Genomic DNA, 24,629 nt, shown 5'->3' with positions numbered 1-24,629 from the left:
CCTTGACCGTGTGGCATCTAGTTATAACAAGTGGTCACGCACGTTTATTAGTTCTGACTGGTTGAAGCCTGGGCTTGCAATGACTGACCCCGACATGATTGTGGAGGTTACTCTCAAACATGTTTTACACAGGTTTCTGCCTGCTATCAGAGAAAGGTGGAGACTGAAGATTCAACAAATCTACTAGGTCTTTTGGTGTCTTCTTGTAGTAATCAGAATGATCAAGAAGAGAGATTAATGGAGGAAGAAATCATAGGTGAATGCAGAACTTTTACTTTTGCAGGGAAGGAAACAACTGCCAATCTGTTGAACTGGTCACTGACGCTTTTAGCATTGCATCAAGATTGTCAAGAAAAACCGAGGGATTAAGTGATTCCTATCTGTATACACAAAGAACCGGTTTCTGACAATTTAAGCGACTTCAAAATTGTAAGCTGACACGTGGTTGACCTCTTAAGCTAAGAACAAAAGAACCATGAAAAGCTCTAGGTAAGGAGATATTGGAAGACTTAAGCCGCTTTTCTTAGGATCTATGATAAACTGGATTTCTTAATCGAATTCATCCAGATAAGTTAGATTTGATAACCATGTTAAATTCTTCTTTGATAATTTGCGAACGATGAGAGTAAGAACAAGGAAATTGCTTGGAGAAACAGTTAAATTGTCGAAGCAGGTGACTCTGATTGTCAATGAAACGCTTAGACCTTATCCTCCCGGTCTGATTGTCAATGAAACGCTTAGACCTTATCCTCCCTGTTGATGTTAATGAGGAAAACAACGAGGAACGTTGTGCTAGGGAGCCTCGACATTCCTGCTGGCACAGAAATTCCAGTTAGGACTGGCTGCTCTATATCCATCATGATCCTTATATATTAGGAGAAGATGCCAATAGGTTCAATCCTAGGAGATTTAAAGAGGCTCCGTCCTTTAGCCTCATTTTTTCCATTTGGGTTGGGGCCTAGAATCTGCACAGGTCAGAATTTAGCCATGGTTTGTGCTCGCTATGATCCCCCTGGAATCTTCTTTTGTAATGTCACCAGTATCTGTTCATGCACCGATGGTGCTTGTAACCCTGCAGCCTCAATATGGTTCAGAGATCCTGTTTACCAGGAGCTTGGATTGAAGATTTGCATGGGGCGTTTTAGCATGTTTACCGCATGTTTAGAACTTGCAGTAAGCATAAATCTTTCAATTTCTATATTCTATAGCACATAAGTTACAACTTGGAATCATTGGATATGTACATGGAGTGCCCGTATGCTTCTTTTTTGGCTTGCAGCAGGATCATCAAAAGACAATAAGCCAGCAGATTAGATTTTATAAAGAATTGCAATTTAATATCTCAAAAGTCAACTTTATATGGAAATTGGAATTGCTCGTTCACTTTTGAGTCTATTTTCTAACACTGCAAGTAGACTATGTAAGTCCAACGGTTGTTAAAAAGCAGAGTCATCAAAGCATTACTTTACTGAGTTACAATAAAAACAAATTCAACGCTCCTTGTGAACTCTAATCCCTATACCAACTCACCATTAACTGCCCCAAGCTTTAGAGATACAGAGATATTTCACTAATGAATCATCTAGTTCTTCTCTTCATAGCATTTCTTTGCATCTGTCTCTTGAAATTTGTGTACTCAATCGTATGGATCCCCTGGAAGATCCAAAACCACTTCAAAAAACAAGGAGTAGCAGGCCCTGGCTACCGTCCAATCTTCGGAAACTCAGCTGAGATCCGCCGTCTGTTTGCAGAAGCTCAGTCAAAGCCAGCTCCACTTCACCACCACGATGTCCTTCAACGGGTGGCTCCATTCTACCACAGGTGGTCCAACATGTATGGGAAACCGTTCTTGTATTGGTTCGGGTCAAAACCGAGGCTGGGAATATCCGATCCGGCTATGATCAAGGAGGCTGCCATGAACACGGGCGCGGCGTTTCATAAGGTCGGGTTTAACCCCATGAGCAGGATGCTCTTCGGACAGGGACTTGTGGGGTTGGAAGGTGAAGAATGGGCCGTTCACAGGAGGATTGCAAACCAGGCCTTCAGTATGGAAAGAGTTAAGGTAAACCAAACTACCTCCCTCTCTTTACATAGTATGGGCCTCAATGATTTTTCAACTGTTAAGCCCGCCTGTCTAACTTTCTCCTCAGACATTATGAGTATGCAACTTACCAATCTAAAACCAAGTATACTTTGATTCTTTACCGGGTTGCAACAGAGATGAAAATTTTGGTTATGTTGGTGATGGGCCTGATGGCCTCCATGGGCAATGGTGGATTTAGTATCAATCATAACTCAAAACTAATGCTATTTGTGTGGGGTAAACACCTGCACAAAATGCTTTGAACAGGGTTGGATACCTGAAATTGTGGCTGCTACTACGAAAATGCTTGAGAAGTGGGAGGAAAACAGAGCCGGGAGAGATGAATTCGAATTGGAAGTGAACAAAGAACTTCATGACTTCTCTGCTGATGTTATATCCAGAACAGCATTTGGAAGCAGTTTTGAAGAAGGAAAACGTATCTTCATGTTACAAGAACAGCAGATGAAGCTTTTCTCTCTGGCTGTAAGAAGTGTCTATATCCCAGGGTTCAGGTCACCTTTTCATTTTTCTTCTAATTTCTTAAAGAAATTAAGTTGCTTATCAACTATGCAAACATATATATTGTATACAAAATTATATACTGGTAAATTAATTGGAAGGAGTGGTCTGGTGACTGGTTGTAATGTATTCCATGCCTAACTTATCCCACACATGACAATTGAAGCCAGGAAATTGTTGTGTCAGGTTTTTGCCTACTAGGAATAACAGAGAGAGGTGGAGATTAGAGAAGGAAACTCGTGAATCTGTACGGGCACTGATACGGGCTAACAGCAACAGAAGAGAAAATTCTTCAAGTCTACTTGGTCTTTTGATGTCTTCATACAAGAATCAACATGATCAAGAAGAGAGGTTAGGCGAGGGAGACATAATAGACGAGTGCAAGACCTTTTACTTTGCAGGAAAGGAAACAGCTGCTAATGCTTTATCCTGGGCACTTCTGCTTTTGGCATTGAATCCAGAATGGCAAGACAAAGCACGAGAAGAAGTGCTTCGCATCTGTGGAAATGATAAGCTCCCAGTTGCAGAGAACTTGAACGACTTGAAGATTGTAAGTTTATTTCCTGACTGATCTGCCAAATTCAAATTGATCTGGTAGAATTGTTTGTTGGTTAAACACTGGTAGTAGCACGCATGCTAACTTCAGCTTTTTCATGTTTAAGATCAAAGGAATAGCTTGCAATTGAACATATCCTGCTTTCTCATAGTAACAGGTTGAACATTGCGTAATTTTGAACAGGTGACCATGATAATCAATGAAACACTTCGGCTCTACCCAGCAGCAGTGTTGATGATGAGGCAAGCAGGCAAGGACGTTAAGCTAGGGAAGCTCAACGTTCCTACTGGTACACAGCTCTATTTGGCACTGACCGCTGTTCATAACGACGCTGACATATGGGGAGAAGATGCTAACAAGTTCAACCCCTCGAGATTCAAAGAGTCCCGAAAGCATTTAGCCTCGTTTCTTCCATTTGGTTTGGGCCCTAGAACTTGTGTTGGCCAGAATTTAGCCATGGCCGAGTTTAAAATTGCTCTAGCTATGATTGTCCGGCAATATTCCTTGGCAGTGTCCCCTACTTATGTTCATGCCCCTATGCTGTTCATCACCCTGCAGCCCCAATATGGTCTACAGATGCTCCTAACAAAACTCTAAGGGCTCTAAATCGATGTAAAATAGATGCAAAGATGGTCTTCTTTGACATTATTGTCTGAGCTCATATGCGAAGAAATCTTTGATTGGAAAGAACAAAATTTGCTTGTTAATGTTAGCCTTATCATAATAATATTTTGTGATTATATTATATACTATATAAAAGATAGTATAAATTTTAGTTTTCATCCAATTTAGAACATTACATCCTTTAGCTTGAAGAAGACTCTTGTTACTCTAAAGTCTACACAAACAATGGTTAGATCATTGATGTATACTTAAAAGATTTTCAAAGTTTTGATGGCATAATTTTTTAATATTATAATGATTAAGTTACAACATGAAGATTTGAATTCGAATTTTTTTTAAAAAATAAAACTTAATTATTATTACACGCTTTGATTATGTATAAAAGATGACGGTTTTTTATATATTGAACAAGCTATCTTAATTAAGATTTATTTATTTATATTAAATTAAGAATTAATTCATTATTCCCTTAATAATTTATTAAACAGATAGAAAAGTCAAAGGACTTGATTTAAACTTTTTAAAGTCCAAATACTGAAATATGAAAGGCAAAACAGGGTTAATTTAAAAAGAGGAAAAAACTTTGGGCCAAAAACCTAAAATCTAAATTCTGTACTTTGCGCTTGCAATCTTCAAAATAACCTTCCAAACAATTTGGACAAGAAACAAGCCTGATTGCAAAGTACACAAGACGTCCAGCTTCAACAATCCGGATTACCGTTACCGTTAAGCTTCAAAAAGACAATTCTACCCTCTTCCAAGCCCAGAAACAACCGAAAGCATCGAGTAAATTTTAGCTTATCCAACAGTGAAATCCGTCAATTCATAAATGCATGTTGCCCATTTTTGGTCAAAATAAAAATCTAAATCTCATACTGAAAAAAATCCCCCGAGTTAATAGGAGAAACCTTTTAGCGGATTCTATTTGTCAATTTTCCCTCCCTGCAACTATTTTTAGGGTTTCAGTTGCGTTAGCTGAGCTCCGTTTCGAAGAACTTTCTCGACTTCTTTCTTGGATATTTTCTTGTCCCACCGTTTCTTGCCGGAGAAAAGCTTTGGAGTCTTTTGTTTCTTTAAGGTTTATAAAGACAACTAGACGGAAGAACCGGATTCTGGCGGTTCGCTCTAAACCGATCGGTTCATTTCCAGAACTTTGGGGTTAGGGTTTTCGATTTAATCTTTTGGGTCTTGATGGCTCTATAAAGGTGAGACTCCGCGCCTTGTTCATTTTCCGTTCTCTTTTACCACTGTTGACTTTTTGTTCCGCAAATTTTTATCCTTTTTTTTCTGGTAGATAATTATCTTAACGAGCTGATTTGGAATTAATTGTATCGTATCTAAGCTGCCCCTTGGTTTTATGAGAAATATCTGGTTAGAATATGATTCCCTTAATTGGCGGATTTTGATTACAAATTGATTTTTTTCGTTGAAATTAAGATTAGGTGAACATTGCTATTTGGAATTTCATCGGTGTTGTTTAATATTCTAGAGATTTATAGTGTTTACCATTCGAAATCCTCTTTTTTGTCTATTCGTTTCTTTGTTTATTTCTTGGTTTGTTAACTTTTTATGTGCAAACTTTTTGGTTTTTCTTTTCAGGTTTCTTAATTCCTGCTATATTTCGAAGGGAGAGCAGGAATTATCTATGTTTTTAGTAATCTAAGGCTTAGTTGTGTTAAAAAGTTATGAGATTTTCTTGTGCATGTAGTAGTGACTTTTGTGTTCTCTGTAATAGACGGTTGGAAGCAAAATTGCTTTGCTTAAGAAGATAAGATGCCATCTACCTTTTTTGTGAGACTGAGGAGTGCAGTTCAGAATGGAATCCGGAGAACAGAATGCGGGCTTCATGATTCAATAGGGGTTCTGATTGGGACAGGGAAGCTAGGGTTTGACAATTGTAGGTTATTTCATTCTTTAAGATTTTCAGGGCTTGCGGATTTGCAAGGTCTTTTGCAAACAGGGACTTTTTTGGCTGCAAGATCAGATTCTCTCTTGGCTAATCGAAGAAGGAACATTTCTGTTGTTGGTGCATTTTCTCGAACAATTTCTGTTCCATCTGTATCAGGCCCTGCCTTCCAGGTTTGTGGGTATCACATTGATTGTGCACTTGCTGATACCAGTCAAATACCACCATCAGTTAGCAAATTTCAAAGTAAACCTATGGCTGCTTCTGGTTCTAGAGTTGTATTTGGTGAATATCTTGTTGATTCATTAAAGTTAAAGCATGAGCACCTTGCACCTTTGACAAGTAGTGCCGGCATCTCCTATGGAAATAGAAACTTGAGTAGCTGCATAAAAGCTACAATGAGTTTGAAAAACCGTGAGGAACCTAACAATTCTCCAATTTACGGATATGTCATGTATACTGTTGGAAAAAGATGGTGCAACTTTGATCCTTCTTCGGGGTCAGGTTCAAGGGCTTTCCATAGTTCATTGCCTTCTTGTTTATCAGCTGGGACTGCCCCTGATGTTTCCTTTGATAATTCTGGACGTGAAGAACAGGTTGCAAATTCTTCTGTGTCATCAGATGAGTATGTTCTCTGTGCTGTTTCCAATATCCTTTTATTAAGTCTTTTTAATATTTTATGTAATTTATATTTATGCCGTGTTTGACACTCATGATAGGAAGATTTCTGCTGGCAAAACTCTGAAGCTGCTTTCAGGATCATGCTATCTACCCCATCCTGACAAAGAAGATACTGGCGGAGAGGATGCTCATTTCATTTGTGTGGATGAACAAGCAATTGGTGTAGCAGATGGAGTTGGTGGCTGGGCAGACCTGGGTGTTGATGCAGGGCAATATTCTAGGGAACTCATGTCTAATTCTGTATCTGCTATCCAAGAGGAGCCCAAGGGTTCAGTTGACCCCGCAAGAGTCTTAGAGAAAGCTCACTCTTGCACAAAAGCTAAAGGTTCTTCAACAGCATGCATCATAGCACTCACAGACCAGGTAAGCCATTTCTGGTCTGGGCTTGTCTATTGTGTTGAGTGTTCTAATTCTGACATGAGTAGCTTTTTCCCGAAATAGTTGTTTTGCACTCAAGCACTCTCATCAAAACCAAAATATTACTTTCTCTGCCTACCATGAACTGATGAATCAATGACCTGCAATTGGATGTCTTTGTCCAAACGAATTTATAAGGGATTGCATCCTTTATGTGGAAGGTAACCTGAAATGGGCAATGACCAGAAGTTTCCCATAGCATATGACCTGTCACTTGTGATAGCTTGGTAAAACTTGAAATGATGAAGGGTCAGAAATCAGATTGAGGCTTTGTGTATTAAGTTACATTCTCTTCCACCAAAATTGCATAAATTACCTCCTTCCTCTTTCTCCTTTAAAGGATAACTGGATGAAGTTACTTGCTGGGACAATATATTTATTTTTTTGGTTTTCACTGCAGGGTCTTCATGCTATAAACTTGGGGGACAGTGGTTTTATGGTTGTTCGAGATGGATGCACAATATTTAGATCCCCAGTGCAGCAGCATGATTTTAACTTCACATATCAACTTGAGAGTGGGAGTAATGGTGATTTACCTAGCTCTGGTCAGGTAGATACACATGTCCCTCTTGTGATTATAGAAAACAACTCTTATTTTGACTTTATGAATAATGATATGTTGATTGCGTAATCATATAAATAAAATGTCTATGCTCTGACAGATTTTGGCTTAAGTGGTCCTGGGATGTTAGATAGTTGTTTCTGCTGCCTGTTTCCTGTGGCTAATAACTTAAATATTTAAGTGGGAGAGGATACACTTTGATATTTCTTGATAAGTCAACCAAATTATTTATTAAGCTTTGGGTAGTTACATGTTTTGATTCCTGTTACATCTTTTGAACCCTTTATTTATTTCCCCCTTGCTGTCTTAAACAAGAATATTTCCGGTTTGGTTATTATATTTGAGGCTTTAGTTTACTCAATTGATTGTGAAATTTCTAAAGGATCTAAATCTTCTGGTCAAATCAGGTTTTTGCAGTGCCTGTTGCTCCAGGAGATGTAGTCATTGCTGGCACAGATGGACTGTTTGATAACTTGTACAATAATGAAATTACCGCAGTGGTGGTTCATGCAGTGAGAGCTGGTTTGGGGCCTCAAGTGACTGCTCAGAAGATAGCAGCTTTGGCACGGCAACGAGCTCAGGATAGAGACCGACAGACACCTTTCTCAACTGCTGCCCAAGATGCTGGGTTCCGTTATTATGGTGGAAAGCTTGATGACATCACTGTTGTTGTGTCATATATTACTAGCTCCGAGGAAGTATGTCTCTCTTTCTCTTGCATTCGCTCTTTTAGTCCTTTTGATCCTTTTAGGGGAAGTAAAAATAAATAAAGAGGAATCGCTAGTGTCATATGTTACTTCAGAGTTCATGCTAAAAGCCAGTGTTTTCTTTTTTTGGCTAGAAAGCCCCTAGTTTGCATACTCTTCTCCCAAACACACATGACTTGAGTGTTCCTACCAAGTATCTGGATTTCCTTTTTTTTTCATTTTAATATCTCCATTAGTCGAACTTGTTTTTTATTTGCTTATTCTTCTTTACTTAACCAGCCTCAGTTCTTGAACATTAATCTAACCAGCCTCACTTCTTGAACATTAATCTAGGCTTCAAGGCATAAGAGTTGAATTTTGGGCAGTCGCCTTCAGTTTGACCTACATCAAAATGAACTTTTGGGAGTGACTCCATTTGGTTGGTATTCATGAAAATTATTTACTGCCACGCCTTCTGATTTCAGAAAACAAAATTACCCTCTTAAATCGACTTGTTCTAAGTTGCATTGGTACATAACCATTAAAACCGGATTATGATAAATCATTTCATTACATCCCTGTTCTCCGTATATCAGACCCTGGGCTGATGTCTTCATGTTTACATAAAAAGGTTGCTAATATCTTTTAACTTTTAGTTATGCAGGAGAACAAGTCTTCATGAGCACGTGGAACTGTTGTAAGGGGAAGTTAACGAACCTGGTTTTACTTTGATTTGTCATTGCGGCCATCCAATTTTGTTATTAGGAAAGCAAATCCTGAAGTTGATCTCAGTTGGCTTTGGAGGATCGATCCCTTGTTCTTTAGTTAGAATTTAGCAACGAACTGCCTCTTTTTGAGATAAAAGTTTTTGTCATACTCCCTTTATGCCTTCCCTCTGTCAAAAGAGTTGGGAATGAGAGATGCTCCCCATGTTCAAACCACAATTGTTATTGTATATAGAATTGCATATTTGAGTATATGAAATGAAATGTCCTTGTCAGCCATGAAAGTGAAGCAAAAAATGGGTTTTCTTGTTATTTAACCGGAACCGTCTCCCTTATTTATAGTCATCTAATATTTATTGTATTAATTAATATTAATTTAAATCCAACTAGCTGTTTCCCATACCCATTGGCCTAAACAAAGGCGGCTAAGTTGCGATTTGGATCCGGATGAGAATGGAAAAGTCAATGACTCTTGTAGAATCGTTGGATCATGTCTTTTTCAACATTGGAAGTCTTCATCAAAACGAAGGGGCTGATTCAATCTTTCTCCCTTAGTCAATAGCATACTCGCGAAGCACCGAATCCGACCTCCTGAATGTTCTGTGGTAGAAACCAAAGATGACAACTTCGCAGCGACGACTAACCTCTTTCCTTTCTGTAGCTGTCTAAATTTTAGTTCCCACGTTAGAGTTATGAGCCAAACGCCAAAAGGAGCAAAGCTTAGAATTGCCTACTGACCAAGCGATTGATGCGATAGGTAAAGGAAGAGCCTTTCGCTTCCTCATCTTTCTCTCTGCGACTGCGTTTCAGTGTTGGACTGAGTTGGAAGGAGGATGGCGGTTCGTAGGGACAAAGGGCAGTCAATCCGCGGATCTCGAATTGCTATAGCCATTGTCATCGGAGTTCTTCTTGGCTGCGTCATCGCTTTCGTTTTCCCTCACGGACTCATCAACCCAACTCCCTCTGTTCAAAATCGTCGAATTGGCAAAACCAATTTCCAGGTTTTCAACTTTTCTTTCATAAAAATTTTCATTGGTTAATGTTTTCTTTTAGATTATTGATATTAATCTGAATATTGTCTTGCTAATGTGTTAAATTTTTAATCGGACTGAGTTGACTTTGGAATTATGAGTGCTATTAACGGTGTTAACTCTTTCTTGACTCAAAAAGGGTTTGTTTTAGAGAGTTGGGTGTTCAAGGAAAGCAAAGGATTTAAATTATCTTTGATTTTAGTAGGAAATTCACTAATACTAGTCTAACCTTCACTTCTGGGATGCAAGGGAAAAGGAATTTGAAACAGTTACGAAAACAAAAACGTATAGTACTATTTTATTCTCCCTTTTTTGGAGACCCAACAAAGCTTCATTAGATCGTCAGTAAAGCTGCACGGAAATTGATTAGCTCTATTGCTACACATGGCACGTAGTAGTAAAAGATTCTTGAAATCGGAGTTGTTTTTGAGGACGTCTTCTAACCCATCTTGTACGTTTACTTGCAATAGCTGGCTTCCATTTTCCTTAGCTTTGGTCCCCTTTAGGCTGTATCCTTCTGTCTTTTGTTTGATTTTTTGCCTTGACTCTGAGCTCACTTTGGTCAACCCTTGGATATTTTGTTACATAAAATGGGCAGGGCTGATTGCTAGTAGTGGAATTTAATGTTATGATTTGCACTTTAATGATGTGTAAAGGACCATGGACTTTCTTCTTCCCGTGGGATACCCGAACGTTGTAAAGTTAGTATCATCTTGTTTTTTCTTTGTTATTAGCTGTTTGATGTGTGTACTCTTGTTTTGTCTTTTTTCTGCTATTTGTTAGATTGGCTCTTCGTCATGTGAATCCTCAGAGCGGATTAAGATGCTGAAGTCTGAGATTGTATCACTATCAGAGAAGAATTCTGAATTAAAGAAGCAGGTCAGGGATTTGACAGAAAAGCTACAACTAGCTGAACAAGGAAAAGATCATGCACAGAAGCAGTTTCTGGTGTTGGGTGAACAGCACAAAGCTGGACCTTTTGGTACTGTCAAGGCTTTGCGAACTAACCCAAGTGTTGTTCCTGATGACTCTGTGAACCCGAGATTGGCTAAAATTTTGGAGGAAGTTGCCATTCAGAAAGAGCTTATAGTTGCACTTGCCAATGCAAATGTGAAAGAGACATTGGAGGTTTGGTTTTCTAGCATCAAGAGAGTTGGCATACTCAATTACCTAGTTATAGCTTTAGATGACCATATTGTGGACTTCTGTAAATCTAATAATGTTCCAGTGTACAAGAGGGATCCAGATGATGGTATTGATGCTGTTGGAAGAACAGGAGGAAATCATGCTGTCTCGGGATTGAAGTTCCGCATTTTAAGAGAGTTTTTGCAACTGGGTTACAGCGTTCTTCTCTCAGATGTTGATATAGTGTACTTACAAAACCCATTCAACCATCTTTATCGGGATTCTGATGTAGAGTCCATGTCTGATGGTCACAATAATATGACTGCTTATGGATATAATGACGTTTTTGATGAACCTGCCATGGGTTGGGCTCGTTATGCTCATACAATGAGAATCTGGGTTTTCAACTCTGGTTTCTTTTATATAAGGCCTACAATTCCTTCAATTGAGCTTTTGGACCGTGTGGCGGATCGGTTAGCTCGGCAACAGAACGCATGGGACCAAGCTGTTTTCAATGAGGAACTCTTTTTCCCTTCACATCCTGGGTATGATGGGCTTCATGCTGCCAAGAGAACTATGGATTTCTACAAATTTATGAACAGTAAGGTCCTCTTTAAAACGGTAAGGAAAGATGCTAAACTGAAGAAGTTAAAGCCAGTGATTGTTCATGCAAATTACCACCCAGATAAGCTTCGAAGAATGAAAGCAGTTGTAGAATTCTATGTTAATGGCAAGCGGGATGCTTTGGACCCTTTCCCAGATGGTTCTGATTGGTAGGAGTGGCAATGTTGAGGGTCTCAGATTGAATGGTTGACCAATGGCTGGGCTCGCCGGTTCTCAAGTTGCAGAGTCACTTGATACAGGTAGGTTATTCTGATATTATCGTCTGATAAAGTGTCGAATGTGCATCTTTATTCTCCTCCTTTACCTTAATTTTTGCGTTGTATTTCTGCTGTAACATTTGGGCAAATTTTACAAGCACTTCAATTGATATGACTTGTTTGTGTATTATGCATACTACAAATCTTATTAAGGTTTTTGTTGTTTTTCATGATAAAGTCTTGCTGCACTTCTGCATCGTACTTTGTGTGATTATCCTTCTGGATTTATATCGTCCGAATTTACTGAGAAATTGCAAAAATAGGGTAAAGTATAACCAGGGTGGAAATGAACAGGAGATCCTGGTATGCTGCCTGTTTATTGTCAACTTGTCAAAAGGAGACATGAACAATAGGTTGTTTTGAGCATCATTGAATCTTTGTCTCAAGACCTCCATTTACCCTTATGTTTTGAGGGTGAGAGCTTGAGATTTCCGAATTGCCAATAGAAGAGAGCAAGGGCGAGGGGCACTCTTCAATCAATCGAATTACAGTTGCTAAAATCTAGATTCTATCAATTACTACTATTAGTATAATTGTTAGCTACAACGATAGTTGCTTTATCCACAAAGACCCTGGGCACCAAACCAGTAAAATTTGCTATTCATTAGACTGTTATCGACAAGGATTTTGCAACCATTACCAACTGTTACAACTATTTTCGATAACGATTCTGCACCCAAGCATGGTTTGAGCGTTGTGCTCCTCAGGCAAATCTCGTGAATATCATTCAAGTCTTAATATCCACAATATTTCATATTCTATCATAAGCTTTTTTTTATTATAATTCTTATGGACTTTTCTCTCTTTAGGCTGAATTTGGTATCGTGGGTGTACAACTTATTTCTAGCCATTTAATTCTTCCCCATCGAAAATGTTATTTTATTATAAAAATAATAATGATTAAGACGAATTGTTATAAACAGTAACCATTTTCTTAACAATCACGATGTTACCGTTATATCTATAAAGTATCATTTGTAATTTTAATTTAATATAATGAATTATGATGGGAAGACACATATACGACATATTTCTTGCATCTCTTTATACAACGAAGTTATCGTAATTATAAATTCTGTAACAATCACATTTCATTGGAACGTTGCTGTTGTACTTATTTAAGTATCCAAAGCAACCTTAGTTTGGTGTACCGAACCATGGTGGGAAGAAGACTTGTGGATGAGATGTTTCCGAACTCCTTAATAAGACGTTGTTATCGTAATTGTAAATTTCTAAAGCGACCACTCACAACCTACTCAGGACCGGTAATCTCATTCTAAATAAACTGTCATTTGCACTCTTGCCAATTGGATCTGAATCTGAAGGCATTTTGCATTCAAAGGTAGGCCCTGGAAAGGATGCAACTGAAACCCAAATTAATGGCAAATAAATCTTGTCCGGGCATTTCATCAATTAGCCAAGACAGGGTTGTTTTCCTTATTCCCGAAATAAAATAAAACCAGGCAGATTCCGGGGGCTAGAAGAGGAAAGACATGATACCAGGCTGTCGATATGACTCGACATGGCGGAAAACGAACTCAGAATCAACCTTGAATCACAAAAAATGTTTGAATAACCGTCACCAAGAGAATTTTTGACAATTGTTCACTGAATGACAAAATAGACTTAACATCTGTTCCCCCACCCTACGCCTTTGCATTGTTTTGGCGTTTTTCCTACTCTTATCCACAGACAAATAGACAATCCACTTCAGCTTTTGTGGCTTCCAATCCTTGCTAAACCTCACGAACATATAACCCCCACCCTGTCTTTTTCTTCTGCTTCCTTCCTTCCTTGTACTTTCGTTTCTTTTCTATCTACTCATCTAAATTCCTCAACATGTTCACTTTCTCTCTGCAATTTGATTCAGGTTACATATTCTAACCCCGTTTTGACAGTTTATAAAACGTCACCGAGCTTTCCCGCCAATTTTGAAGATGCAGAGGTTTTCACAGAGAGAAAGCGTTCTTTTAAGCTGTAGTCCTGAAAAGACATTCGTGGACTCGAGTTCTGGTCCGAAGAGTCCAGGTAGAAACTCAGACATAGATTTTAGCGATGTCTTTGGTGGTCCGCCCAGGAGGTCATCGATTCAAGAGACACGGTACAGTTTTGGCGAAATCACGGGTTCATCTGGTTTCAGAAGAAGTGAGGAAACGGCTGCTGCATCACCGAATCCGTGGTCTGGTTTAAGCGAAAAGCCCGTGTTCGGTGAAGAAGTGATGAGCAGCCGGAGCAGAAACTCGAGAAATGATTTCTTCGATGATATTTTCAGAGGGAACGAGTCTTCGAGTTCTTCTCCTAGAAAGTATGAGATGAAGGACCCGTTTGCACCAGGTTCGCAGTTATTGAGTCCGGCTAGGCCATTGCCACCCAAGCTCGAACCTTTTGGGAGTTCGATTCCTGCTCAATTCAGGTTCTGCTTCACCTGTTTTGGCCTTCAAATTTTCTTATCATTACTAGATAATACAAAAGACAATAGCTTAGAAATGCAGGATTAGTTACAGTTCAGAAACTGCCATAACTCACTTCTTACCAATACCATACACTTAGACCTGACAGAGATCAAATTAAAAAAAAAAAATCTTTTTGTCTGTTCTTTTTTTTCAGTTTCTTAGTTATGTTGGATCTTCTAGTTTTCAAATGCATTAGCATCTTTCATGTTTTGGTTGCATCTGTACATTCTGACACATGCTATTATATGCTAAAAAAACCAGTTCATTCTTGTTGTTGATTCATGCCCTTTATTTTCTTATCTTGTGTTGTTGATTCATTGAGGGCAAATCAAATCTCTTCAAGTGTTGAAGGATTGTTCAGTTTATTTTTTGTGTGCATTGTTTATTGTTTAAGTTTGATGTGAATCTGTTTCCATGGGTTCTGCCAATGGCTTACTTCTGCTGCCTTGAACTTCCCAGCCTTCCTCCCCAATTGAACAAAGGAATGGACCTCCCCACATTTGGCTCCCCTACTCGTAGCACGTATAGGTGCAAGGATGGCTCTTCAGATGGTTCAAGTTATTATGCCTATTCTCCTCTGTCTAGATTCTCAGGCCAAGCAAATCAAGATAAAGAGGAACTGAGAAATTATTTTCAAACATCTAATCGGTTTAGTGCTTTGTCACGGGAGTTATCTACTGGTAGCGAGGAGTCAACAAACTTGAGTAAGTATGATGAAACAGAAACAAAATGCAATTCAGATAGTTCAGAGATTACAATAAATGGCAGCCACTTTCACTTCTCAATATACAAATGGGCAGACAAAGGAGGCTTACCGTTAGCCATTCCTCTAAGGGGAAACGATAGACACAAAGAAAAGGATAAACTGCAGAGGTGCTCAAGTGCTAATGGATGGATCGGCTGTAAAAGTATAGCAATGGAGCCGAAAGCAAAATTGAATGATGGCTCTACTGATAGAATGTCAAGAAATGGTAAATCTTTTGGAGTAGAACATGGGAAAAATGAAAATGGCTCTCTTATTGATTCAAGAAATGGCGATGCAGAACCAAGTCGAATTATTGAGGAAGACAACATTCCCATGGCTGACTCAGAAACCATAAGCAGCCTTAAGAGTTCTAATAAGAATGTTTCTGGTGACACTGTCTTGCGCAGTTCAGGAGGAGAAGAAAAAACCCATTGTTCCCTTCCTCAGATAGAAGTTTCTGCAGTAGGTAAAGAAACTCACAAGCCTCAGTCAAAACCTCTGAATTTGCTTTTGGACGACAATGATGATTATGATAAAAAAGGTGAGTCATATTCCACATGACGTGTTGCTGCTGATGTTCTTGTTTCTCACACAATTTCTTCTATACATGCAGGTAATTATGAGATAACTAAAAATGCTCGAACGAAAGAAATTTCCAAGAAGAGTGCCAAAAAGTTATCTGAAATTCTAGATGGTAAAAGCATCAAGAAACAAGATGTGAAGAAAAAGGCAACTTCCAACAATGTGGAAGCTAGTAAAACAAGCGTAAAGGGTTCCCCTATGAACTCATGGGATAATGGAAAAGGCAGAGTTAGAGGAAAGGTCAAAGAATTCATCAAAATTTTCAACCAGGATGCTTCATCAAAACCTAGATCAAGCACTGTCTCTGAGAGTCATAGCTCTAGACAGAAGGAAAGAGATACTGTCATGCCAGAGAATGAACCGAGTATTAGCATGACTGAAAGGGATGAGAAAATTCACATGACTAACATGCAAAAGAAGAAATCATCTTCAGATATTCCTACTAACGGTGCATCGGAAAAGAATGTCAATAGCTCAGTAAAAGATACCAGTAAGCTCATCTATTCTTTAACTACTGTCATGAACTGCTACTTATCACTTCTCTCTGCATTTCCCTGAACAGATCAAATCTTTTAACATATATATCATGTGATATTTCTTTCAATTAGTACACTATGAATTTTCGAATGTTCAATACTAATTATCCACTCATTCTGTTGGCATCAGTCTCTGATGGCTCCAAGACTGTTGTTGAAGATCCAGCAGATTCATTTGAGGCAAACTTTTTGGTATGCGATTTATCTATTTTGAAAACTGTACTGATGTCATATTCTTTGGCTTTTCATCTATTTCTAAATTTCCTGTATAATGGTTGGTCTGGAAATTTAATTATGATTCCACATACACTTTCAATGGTATTAAGAATCTGAAATTTTAAACTGAACCCCTAATGAGCTGGTGCGCTCTGGCTTATGAACAGATAGAAGACCTGACACCAGAAGCGAAAATTTTGCCACAACTTGGCATTGATCCGGAAGCCCTCCAGGTAACATAGAGTACACTAAATACAGTTATAACTATCTGCACAAACACCCATGTTGCTTCACATTTTTCAGCTGGCTACTCGTTTAATGCAGGTCATTGATGCTAAAATACGGCAATGGTCAAATGGAAAGCAAGGAAATATTCGTTCACTGTTGTCAACCTTACAATATGTAAGTAGTAATGGATCCAACTTCAATCATTATCTATTCTCAAGTAAAGCTATCTCCCGTGTCAATCTCCAAGAGTATGCAGGCCAGCAATGGTAAACTTCCCCTGAATTACTACCCAACTCTCTGGGGCACCTAAGAAATTATATCTTTTTTCATGAATCTCTATTTTAACTTCTGAAGTGAAAAGAGTTTCACATGCTGGTCAGTGGGTAAACCAATGTTTTCATGTTGCTCATTAAATACTTAGAACTCACAATTGCCTCTTGCCAACAGTAACTTACTTATCATGGTTCAATAAAGGAAAATGCCCTAAAATATTCGAAAACTTTAGGCAAAGTCACATAGGATGAAAGTTACACAGTTTGCCAAGGATATTACATTTTATGGTGCTTCAAGTCTGTTTCAGTATTTCAATAAGGAAGTCACCCCCATGTAAACTGTTCATAACACGGATAAAGAGTGGTAAGAGATCCTCTTTTGGCCAGGATTAAGGAATATTTTCACTCATCAAAGGGAACAAATTATCGGAACTATTTTCTGTGATCCTGAGGCCAATGTAAATAACTTTCTTTTGTCTCTAAAAGACTAACATAGGTTGTATGCACAGGTTCTTTGGCCCGGTAGTGGTTGGAAGACAGTTCCCCTTGTTGACATAATTGAAGGACCTGCTGTGAAAAGATCATACCAAAAAGCTTTACTGTGTCTACATCCGGATAAGCTACAGCAGAAGGGTGTGGCCTCGGACCAAAAATACATTGCAGAAAAAGTATTCGATATTCTGCAGGTAATGCATAAATTTGTGTAAACATTTAGTCACGTATTGATATGTTTTTAGTACTTCTTTCCTTTCAATGGTGTCATTTTGATCTGATAGAGAAGTTATCTTTATAATTCTTACTTAATGGTCTTTCATATTTGTACTGTCATGAAAATTTTCATCATGTCTAGAAGTTCTTGGTGACTATAGAAGTAAAAGAACAACTTAGAAAGTTGTTCATCGTGCTGGTGCTGGCCTACCAAATCTTTTTCATACCAATAATTGTACTTCAAACAATCAACAAGTTTAGACAACTGGACCTTCACAAGCTGAAATTTCATGCACATGGGATGACCGGTTGCTCGCCCACAATCTGTTTAGCCGGCCAGCATTTCTTCTTATCTGGACAAATAGCATTCAAATTTGTCAAGTTTAGGCTCTTGTTAATCTTTTAGCCAGCATCATTTTTCACCTCGGAAGAACCCTTGAGCTGCAACTATCATCAAAACAAGACATGTCAAATGTTTCCATGTGCTTATGTTTAAACATCCATGGTCGCAAGACAAAATTTTGGTTTCAGCATGTTCCCTGTGATACGCCTATAGTGGTAAGACAATGCAATGCCTGATTAGTACCTCTTGCAATTTCAGGATGCATGGACTCATTTCAACTCACTTGGTTCGGTCTGATTCACTGTTTGCTCGAACGCCACGTTTCCATCAATCAGACAAAGGATGAAAAGTTAGGTGCTTAGTATCAGTGGAATGCATGCACAGGATTAATCCATCTTGTTTTGTGTAAATATGGTAACAGCTTGGGGTAGAATTGGAATGCATGCACAGGATTAATCCATCTTGTTTTCTTTATAGGTTGTGTAAGTATGGTAACAGCTTGGAAACCCGTCTATCCCACACCCAATATTTGGAATGCCCTGAAGATTAGGTTTGACAAAGTCCCCAAGTTTCCCACGAGGTTGTTCAGTGTTACACTCAAAGAATAAGCAAAAAGAAGGGAGATACAGGTACTTTCCATGGGGGAAGAAAAATGGGGTTTTGAGTCCCCAGCCTGATCTTCTTTCTTTAGCTACTTGTCTTTTGGTCGGAATTTCTTTTTGAATTCAAAATCTAGTAATCATTTGAGCCCATGCCACCACAAGACCATGGCTTGATTCATTTTTCACTTCCTTTGGACCTATTCATTTGCAGTTTAGCACAGAAAAAAGTGAAAGGGATTGTGCACATTGGTCATTGTTGTTTGAACACTGTCGCCTAAAAAGAATATAAAGGTGGAGTACGGTTGGTCAATCCTTCGTGTTCTATTTACCTGTCTTCCTGGCATAGCCAAACAACAAAAAAAAGAGCAGTTTTTACAACCATTTTTACACAAAGATGAAAAGATCTTCGAGGTGTCACGATCTATACCAATGTCTGTATGTTACTTATTAAATCTCTCGATAATACACAGTCAATATGAATTCACGACTCAGTATTTGTATGGGTATTGACCATTGAATTATGAGCAAAATGGAAACTTGTCTCTCCTGTTTCCTCTTGTTTTGAAATGAAATCTATAACATTCCAGCTCGGTACCACATCATGACCACTGACTTACAACCTGAAAAGCATTACCAATAAAACCATGAAAATCGAATCTTAAAAGGATTATCCATTATCCCAATCTTTTAATTAAATGGAAAAACTTATGATGAGATGATGAAAAGAAAGGGTCCACCAGGTCGGGTGCATTTTGGCTCCATGTGATCAGAGCCTGCAACAATGCGTGGGAAGAGGTCAGATAGCTCTTACCCCTTTCTCACTCTCCGCAACTTTCATGCGTTTTGACCATTACTTGCTTGTCGTTTTATCCCCCTTGTGGAAAAAAACATTTGCCTTCTTCGGCACTACCACATGACTCTGAGCCAGAATTTTTGTACCTTAACCCTTTGCCCATTCCCTTTGTGCTTACAGTAAAAACTTTGAAAAAAAGTAGAGCTTTTTTTTTTTTTTTGACATTTTTACCTATTTGAACCAGTAATAATAACCTTGAAGTGATCATGACAAGTTGGTGCATGGGATTTGTCTTGGACAACTAAATTACACCAAATCTACTGTACAAACTTTTATGCTGTTTGAATAACATGGTACCATTCCTTATTCGTTCGAGAGAGAAGGAGGGGGAGAGGAAGAAAGGCTAGCATGGTAAAATAGAGCCATGAAAAGGAAATACTGAAGACACATGAAAGCCTTTTAAAGAGGTAGACACAAGCCACAAAAAAACAACTGTACCTCTCTGCAAGGAGTAGCTGGCATTCTTTCTTTCTATTAGGCTATCTATCCATAGTGTTTGTCTTTCATTGCTACTACATTAGAGTATAGACCTAAACAAATAAATGTATAACCATAATAGTGTTCTTGTTATTGGAAACCATGAATCCATCTATCTAACTTGCTAGACCCATTCTTGATTCATCATCTTCTAAATAAATCATACAAAGGGTTTGACTATATTCGTATAAAATTCCAAAAGATAAATCCTGTCTACTTACTTAACATTTTTGAATTAATTTCTGTACGTAAATTCTGTTTTTTAAAAAAATTATACTGTCAATTTCATTCGATAAAATTTTATTAAGACAAATTATCTGGGTAACTTTTTTCAAAAATAAAATTCTTCTATAAAAGATCAATTAAAAAAACATAAATAATATGTGGAAAAAAATTTAAAATTACGAGGATATAGATAAAATTTACCCTAATTTCGAATAGAGAAAAGGGGATAGAATGGAATTATCCTCGTGTTATTGTCGTCATTACGCGTTTGGAACATATGAAGACGTGGAAGAGAAAGGGATTGGTCGGAAAATGAAGTCAACTCAATTTACTCATTTACAGCTAGAGATCTCTCACGTTAATGAGGGGGACAAACTGCTGGAAACTATGGGATGCCGCAGGTGGCACACACGTGCGTCAGCATCCTATGAGAAAGACATGTGTGAAGTGAAAATAAAAAATATATATTTAATAAAAATCAATTAATACTTGCACGAGCTTTGCCGTCTTTCATAATTTCTCCAACTTGTCTTTTTTCCAATATAAGAAAATTGACAAGATATCTCAATTTACTAATAATTTCCCAACCGAAGACAACCCTAAGATTTTATATTTATGTGTTAATTGGCCCAATTAAGTGAAGCCCCACCACATGTCCAATTAATAGAAAGTTGAAATTTTTTGATTTAGATAAGCTTTGGTTTTCCAAATAGCATATTAGGATAAGTTACAAAAATACTATTTAAAAAAAATACATAATTTTAAGTCAATTCTTATATTTATATAAAAATTTTAGTTGATATATTTTATCGTGACGAATTTAACTGTTTTCAATGATATTAACACTAATACATCAAATTTCATCATAAATCAGTAATTAAGCATGTTTTCAATAAAAGAAAGAGATATGATGTTAATTTATTAGTTCCAATTGTACTAAAAATGGGTTTTTGATAATGAAAATGTATTGATATAGTAATTGATAAGATAAGATGTAGATAAAATATTCTACATGAGAGAAAGACAAAAAGTGGAGAATAGTAGTGTTCAATAGAATCGAAATTAGTACTTTATTTGGGATTAAAATAAATAAAAAATTAAAAAAAAAACCATGTTCTTTTCCTTGGCAGGGGAATTAAAAAAGAAAAGAAAAGAAAAGAAAAAGTGAAAAAACAGTAATATATCCGAAAGAAAGCTTGGCAGTATTGAGCAGCGGGGTGAAAAATAAAAAAAGAAGATTGGGAAAGAGAGAGAGAGAGAGACAGATAGAGACAGGAGGGAGAGAAGGGAGAGACCGAAAGGAGAAAAGAAAGAGAGAAAGAATATGGCTTTGCCTATTCTTCTTCTTCTTCTTCTTTTTTAATCCTTTTCAGAGCTTTCCAGTTTTCAAAAGGGGGCTTCAAGCTTATCTTTCTCTCTTTTGTTATATCATCTTCTGCTTTTGTTTTTCCTCCGTTCACCACCCATAGTCGTTTCAAATGCCAGCTGGCTTCGATTTTTTGTAATGGCGGTTGGTTTTCGTTGGACGCTAATTGGCCTTCTTCTCTGAATCTGTAGGATCTCTGTTTTCCATTTTTCTCTTCGCTTTGTTTCTTTTCGAAAACAAAAAATGTTTTCTTTTTTCTGCTTTTGTGTTTTTGGGTAGGATCATTTGTTGGAAATAAGGTTTTAAATCTGTCTGATCTATTACATTGTTGTTGTTTTGTCTGATTTATTGTTTTAGTTTCTGTTCTTTTCATATTCCTTGTGGTTATGAACGGTTTCGAGTAGATCTGAAGTGATTCTCTTCTTCCTTATGAAATCTATTCTCTTTGAATTTTAACCACTTCTTGCTTTTCATGGAGTACCAATTAAGATTACCCCCTTTTTTTTTGTTTTCCAAATATAATAATATAGAACAATTTTAATATGCTTTGAGTAATGCATTGAATATCTAGCTCATCAGGAGATGAATATGGGAAAATGCAGGACTTTGATGGTTGAACTTAACGCTAAAAGCTACTATTTTTGTTCTTATTAACATTTTACCTTTAACTTCTTTTCATTGCTAAGTTTGAATCATGCTGTATTGGTTTCCTTTTGTTCTTTTCTTCCTGGCTATGTGATTTCTATCTTCCTAGCAAAAAAGAAAATGAGTTTTGGAGGAAAGTTGTGGTATTTGTGTAGTTTCTATCTAAAATGAAGGGTTAATTAGCTAGCTTTGGAGTTTTGCATGCTGTAGTTTGATTACTGTTTAACCATTTTTTTTATAGTTTGATTTCGCCATTTTCAAGTTGTTGGATTGGAACTTAGGATTGTTGAAGCTTTTGACTTGAGCCTTGCTTCTTTTTCTCTCTTTATCACTGTTGATAATCATGATTGTTATCTTTTAAGTTTATAGACTGTTTCCTAATTGTTTAAGTATAATGATGATAAAGATGGTTTCTACAATCAATCTTTGTCCTATGATGAAGCAGTATGCTTCTCTTTGTATTTGAGTTGTTCCATTCATTCTCTGTCGAGCAAAATCCATACCTCTTGAATCTTAGATGACCCTTAACATGCTTGGGAACAGTTCTGTTGCTCGATGTTTGTCATTGAATTTCATTAGAGGGATCTCAAATTTCAGTAGATGAAACTAAGGGATATCTGAAATGTTAGTTCATGACGCTGGATATGCTGCTTTTATATGCTAAGTGCTTACACCTCGATTACATTATTATGATATCTCCACCCAATGGGTTGTCTTAGGTATAAAAATACTTTTAAAGATGTGATGTGCTATAACTAGACCATCTGTTGCAATCTTTGAGTATGAGAGCATTGAATTCTACTAAGAGTGTTCAAGAGCCAACACAAAGACGGCAATTGCTATAATCTGTAGTTACGTCTTTAAGACACATTTGGTCTCTAATCTCCTTTTCTTCTTTTCCAGTATCCCTTTGCTCTCTTGGTTTTGCCTCTCTCATGATTTTGTAATAATGTGCTTTGCATAAATAGCTAATTCTTGCTAATATTTCCCCAGGTGGTATAGGCATTAATTGAAATCTGGTCTTACAATTGAAGAAATATGGATTTTCAATCAAAGAAGAGATGGAAATCTGTGGTGCCACGTCTTTTGAAAAACAAATCAGCCTCTCGTTGTTTGTTTCCAAAGGTGAAGCCAGCTAGTTTTGATCCAGGCAGTGCACCAGTGTATCTCAATGTGTATGACCTAACACCCATGAATGGCTATTTCTACTGGGCTGGCCTTGGTATCTTTCATTCTGGTGTGGAAGGTAGGCTTGATTAAGTTTACTGTATGCTTTTGCCCTTTTCTATTCATAATATCATTCAGTGCACTTAAATTTAATTTATGAAAGATGGACTTGACAATTCTTTCGCATAATATTGTTATCTGGTTTTGAGTCCTAGTTTAGCTTTTCTGATCCCAACCCACACTGTACAGTTTATGGCGTGGAATATGCGTTTGGAGCTCATGACTATCCAACCAGTGGTGTATTTGAGGTTGAACCACGACAATGCCCGGGTTTCAAGTTCAGGAAGTCAATATTCATTGGGACCACATCACTGGACCCTATCCAAGTAAGGGAATTCATGGAGCGTAATTCGGCAAGGTACAACGGAGATACGTATCACTTGATCGTCAAGAATTGCAACCATTTCTGCAAGGATATTTGTCACAAGCTTACTGGGAAACACATTCCTAAATGGGTAAATAGACTGGCTAAAATAGGTACGCTTACAACATCCCACCACTAGCAAGATTGAAATGATAGTCGTTTCTTATATCACTTACACAAAGCTGAGTTTGTTTCAAGCATTTTCTTGATATGGTGCATGCTAGTTTTCTTGTTTTTTTTTTTTTTTGCTAGTGTTCTTGTTGCTTTCCTTATCCCTCTGATATGTCCACAATTCCAATAACTTACCTCATCTTTTTAATCGTAGGTTCAATGTGCAACTGCATTCTTCCCGAAGCCCTTAAGACCTCTGTTGTGCGGCACGATCCGAATTATCAACCATATGATAGTGAGCGAAGGAGGCTGAGATGCACCTTCAGCTGCCTATCTTCAGTGTCTATGCGACAGAAGTCTTCATTACTTCTACAATCACCCTTAAGAGGCTGCCTACCACCATGGGAATCAAAAAGATCGAACAATGTTTTATTGAAGGAAAGGTGAGAGACAACCGGATGGGGTTTCCTTTGGCATCTGAGTGAATGTTCAGCAGCCAAGCTCCATGAGCTTTAATGATTGAAGATTTCTTTAGGAGTTGTCTTCCTATTTTGTGGAGGAGGTTGTCGTCTATGTAACACTAATGTGTTGTTAAAATTTTTATAAGATGCTGATCCATTCCTATCCAAAATAGGCCCTTGTATTGTCAATGCAGGGTTCTGATGATGACACAGATCATCAACGATTAGAGAAAGTAGTATAGATTTTCTGGTCTCTCAGTGAAGCACGACAATGTAATTGTTTAATTTGTTAAAATCCAACGTAGGATTGAGGGCTGGTAATCGGCACATAGCAGCCTATAATGGTGGGACCGTGGGAGTTAGAAATGACTTAGACTCATATCCCAAATGTCTCGATCTCGGAGGAGAATTGTGCATTT

General features: G+C 37.8%; 4 protein-coding genes across 6 annotated transcripts; all 4 read left to right on the top strand.

Annotated features, from left to right (window-relative positions):
• Positions 1-1,423: 1,423 nt before the first annotated feature.
• Positions 1,424-3,865, top strand: CYP721A1 (cytochrome P450, family 721, subfamily A, polypeptide 1). Its single transcript, XM_007017423.3, has 4 exons — positions 1,424-2,062; positions 2,351-2,595; positions 2,789-3,152; positions 3,342-3,865. Exons 1-4 carry the CDS (start codon positions 1,574-1,576, stop codon positions 3,753-3,755), a joined length of 1,512 nt encoding a protein of 503 aa, XP_007017485.2. The 5' UTR covers positions 1,424-1,573; the 3' UTR covers positions 3,756-3,865.
• Positions 3,866-4,658: 793 nt separating this feature from the next.
• Positions 4,659-11,973, top strand: LOC18591350 (arabinosyltransferase RRA3). 2 transcript variants are annotated; one of them, XM_088809323.1, is made up of 6 exons: positions 4,659-4,987; positions 5,382-6,313; positions 6,408-6,732; positions 7,187-7,336; positions 7,756-8,046; positions 10,574-11,973. In XM_088809323.1, the coding sequence occupies exons 2-6, from the start codon at positions 5,556-5,558 to the stop codon at positions 11,690-11,692; spliced, it is 2,643 nt and encodes an 880-aa protein (XP_088665449.1). In that variant the 5' UTR covers positions 4,659-4,987; positions 5,382-5,555; the 3' UTR covers positions 11,693-11,973. The 2 variants fall into 2 exon arrangements, with proteins under 2 accessions (XP_088665449.1, XP_007017478.1); XM_007017416.3 differs by lacking the exons at positions 4,659-4,987; positions 5,382-6,313; positions 6,408-6,732; positions 7,187-7,336; positions 7,756-8,046 and adding an exon at positions 9,292-9,760.
• Positions 11,974-13,341: 1,368 nt separating this feature from the next.
• On the top strand, positions 13,342-18,636 carry JAC1 (J-domain protein required for chloroplast accumulation response 1). 2 transcript variants are annotated; one of them, XM_018126141.2, is made up of 8 exons: positions 13,342-14,209; positions 14,709-15,460; positions 15,608-16,066; positions 16,243-16,304; positions 16,496-16,561; positions 16,653-16,730; positions 17,338-17,514; positions 18,138-18,636. In XM_018126141.2, exons 1-8 carry the CDS (start codon positions 13,734-13,736, stop codon positions 18,174-18,176), a joined length of 2,109 nt encoding a protein of 702 aa, XP_017981630.1. In that variant the 5' UTR covers positions 13,342-13,733; the 3' UTR covers positions 18,177-18,636. The 2 variants fall into 2 exon arrangements, with proteins under 2 accessions (XP_017981630.1, XP_017981629.1); XM_018126140.2 differs by having other exon boundaries at positions 13,360-14,209; positions 14,709-15,535.
• A 2,610-nt stretch (positions 18,637-21,246) lies between these two features.
• Positions 21,247-24,463, top strand: LOC18591347 (PPPDE putative thiol peptidase family protein). The gene is made up of 4 exons (XM_007017410.3): positions 21,247-21,589; positions 23,041-23,293; positions 23,464-23,751; positions 23,964-24,463. The coding sequence occupies exons 2-4, from the start codon at positions 23,086-23,088 to the stop codon at positions 24,194-24,196; spliced, it is 729 nt and encodes a 242-aa protein (XP_007017472.1). The 5' UTR covers positions 21,247-21,589; positions 23,041-23,085; the 3' UTR covers positions 24,197-24,463.
• Positions 24,464-24,629: the final 166 nt, after the last annotated feature.

This window comes from Theobroma cacao, chromosome 8 (genome assembly GCF_053813885.1).
Source record: "Theobroma cacao isolate CCN51 chromosome 8, ASM5381388v1, whole genome shotgun sequence".
Taxonomy (NCBI): Eukaryota; Viridiplantae; Streptophyta; class Magnoliopsida; order Malvales; family Malvaceae; genus Theobroma; species Theobroma cacao.
Note: the sequence above shows the minus strand (reverse complement) of the source record. Positions and strands in the feature narration are given on the sequence as shown.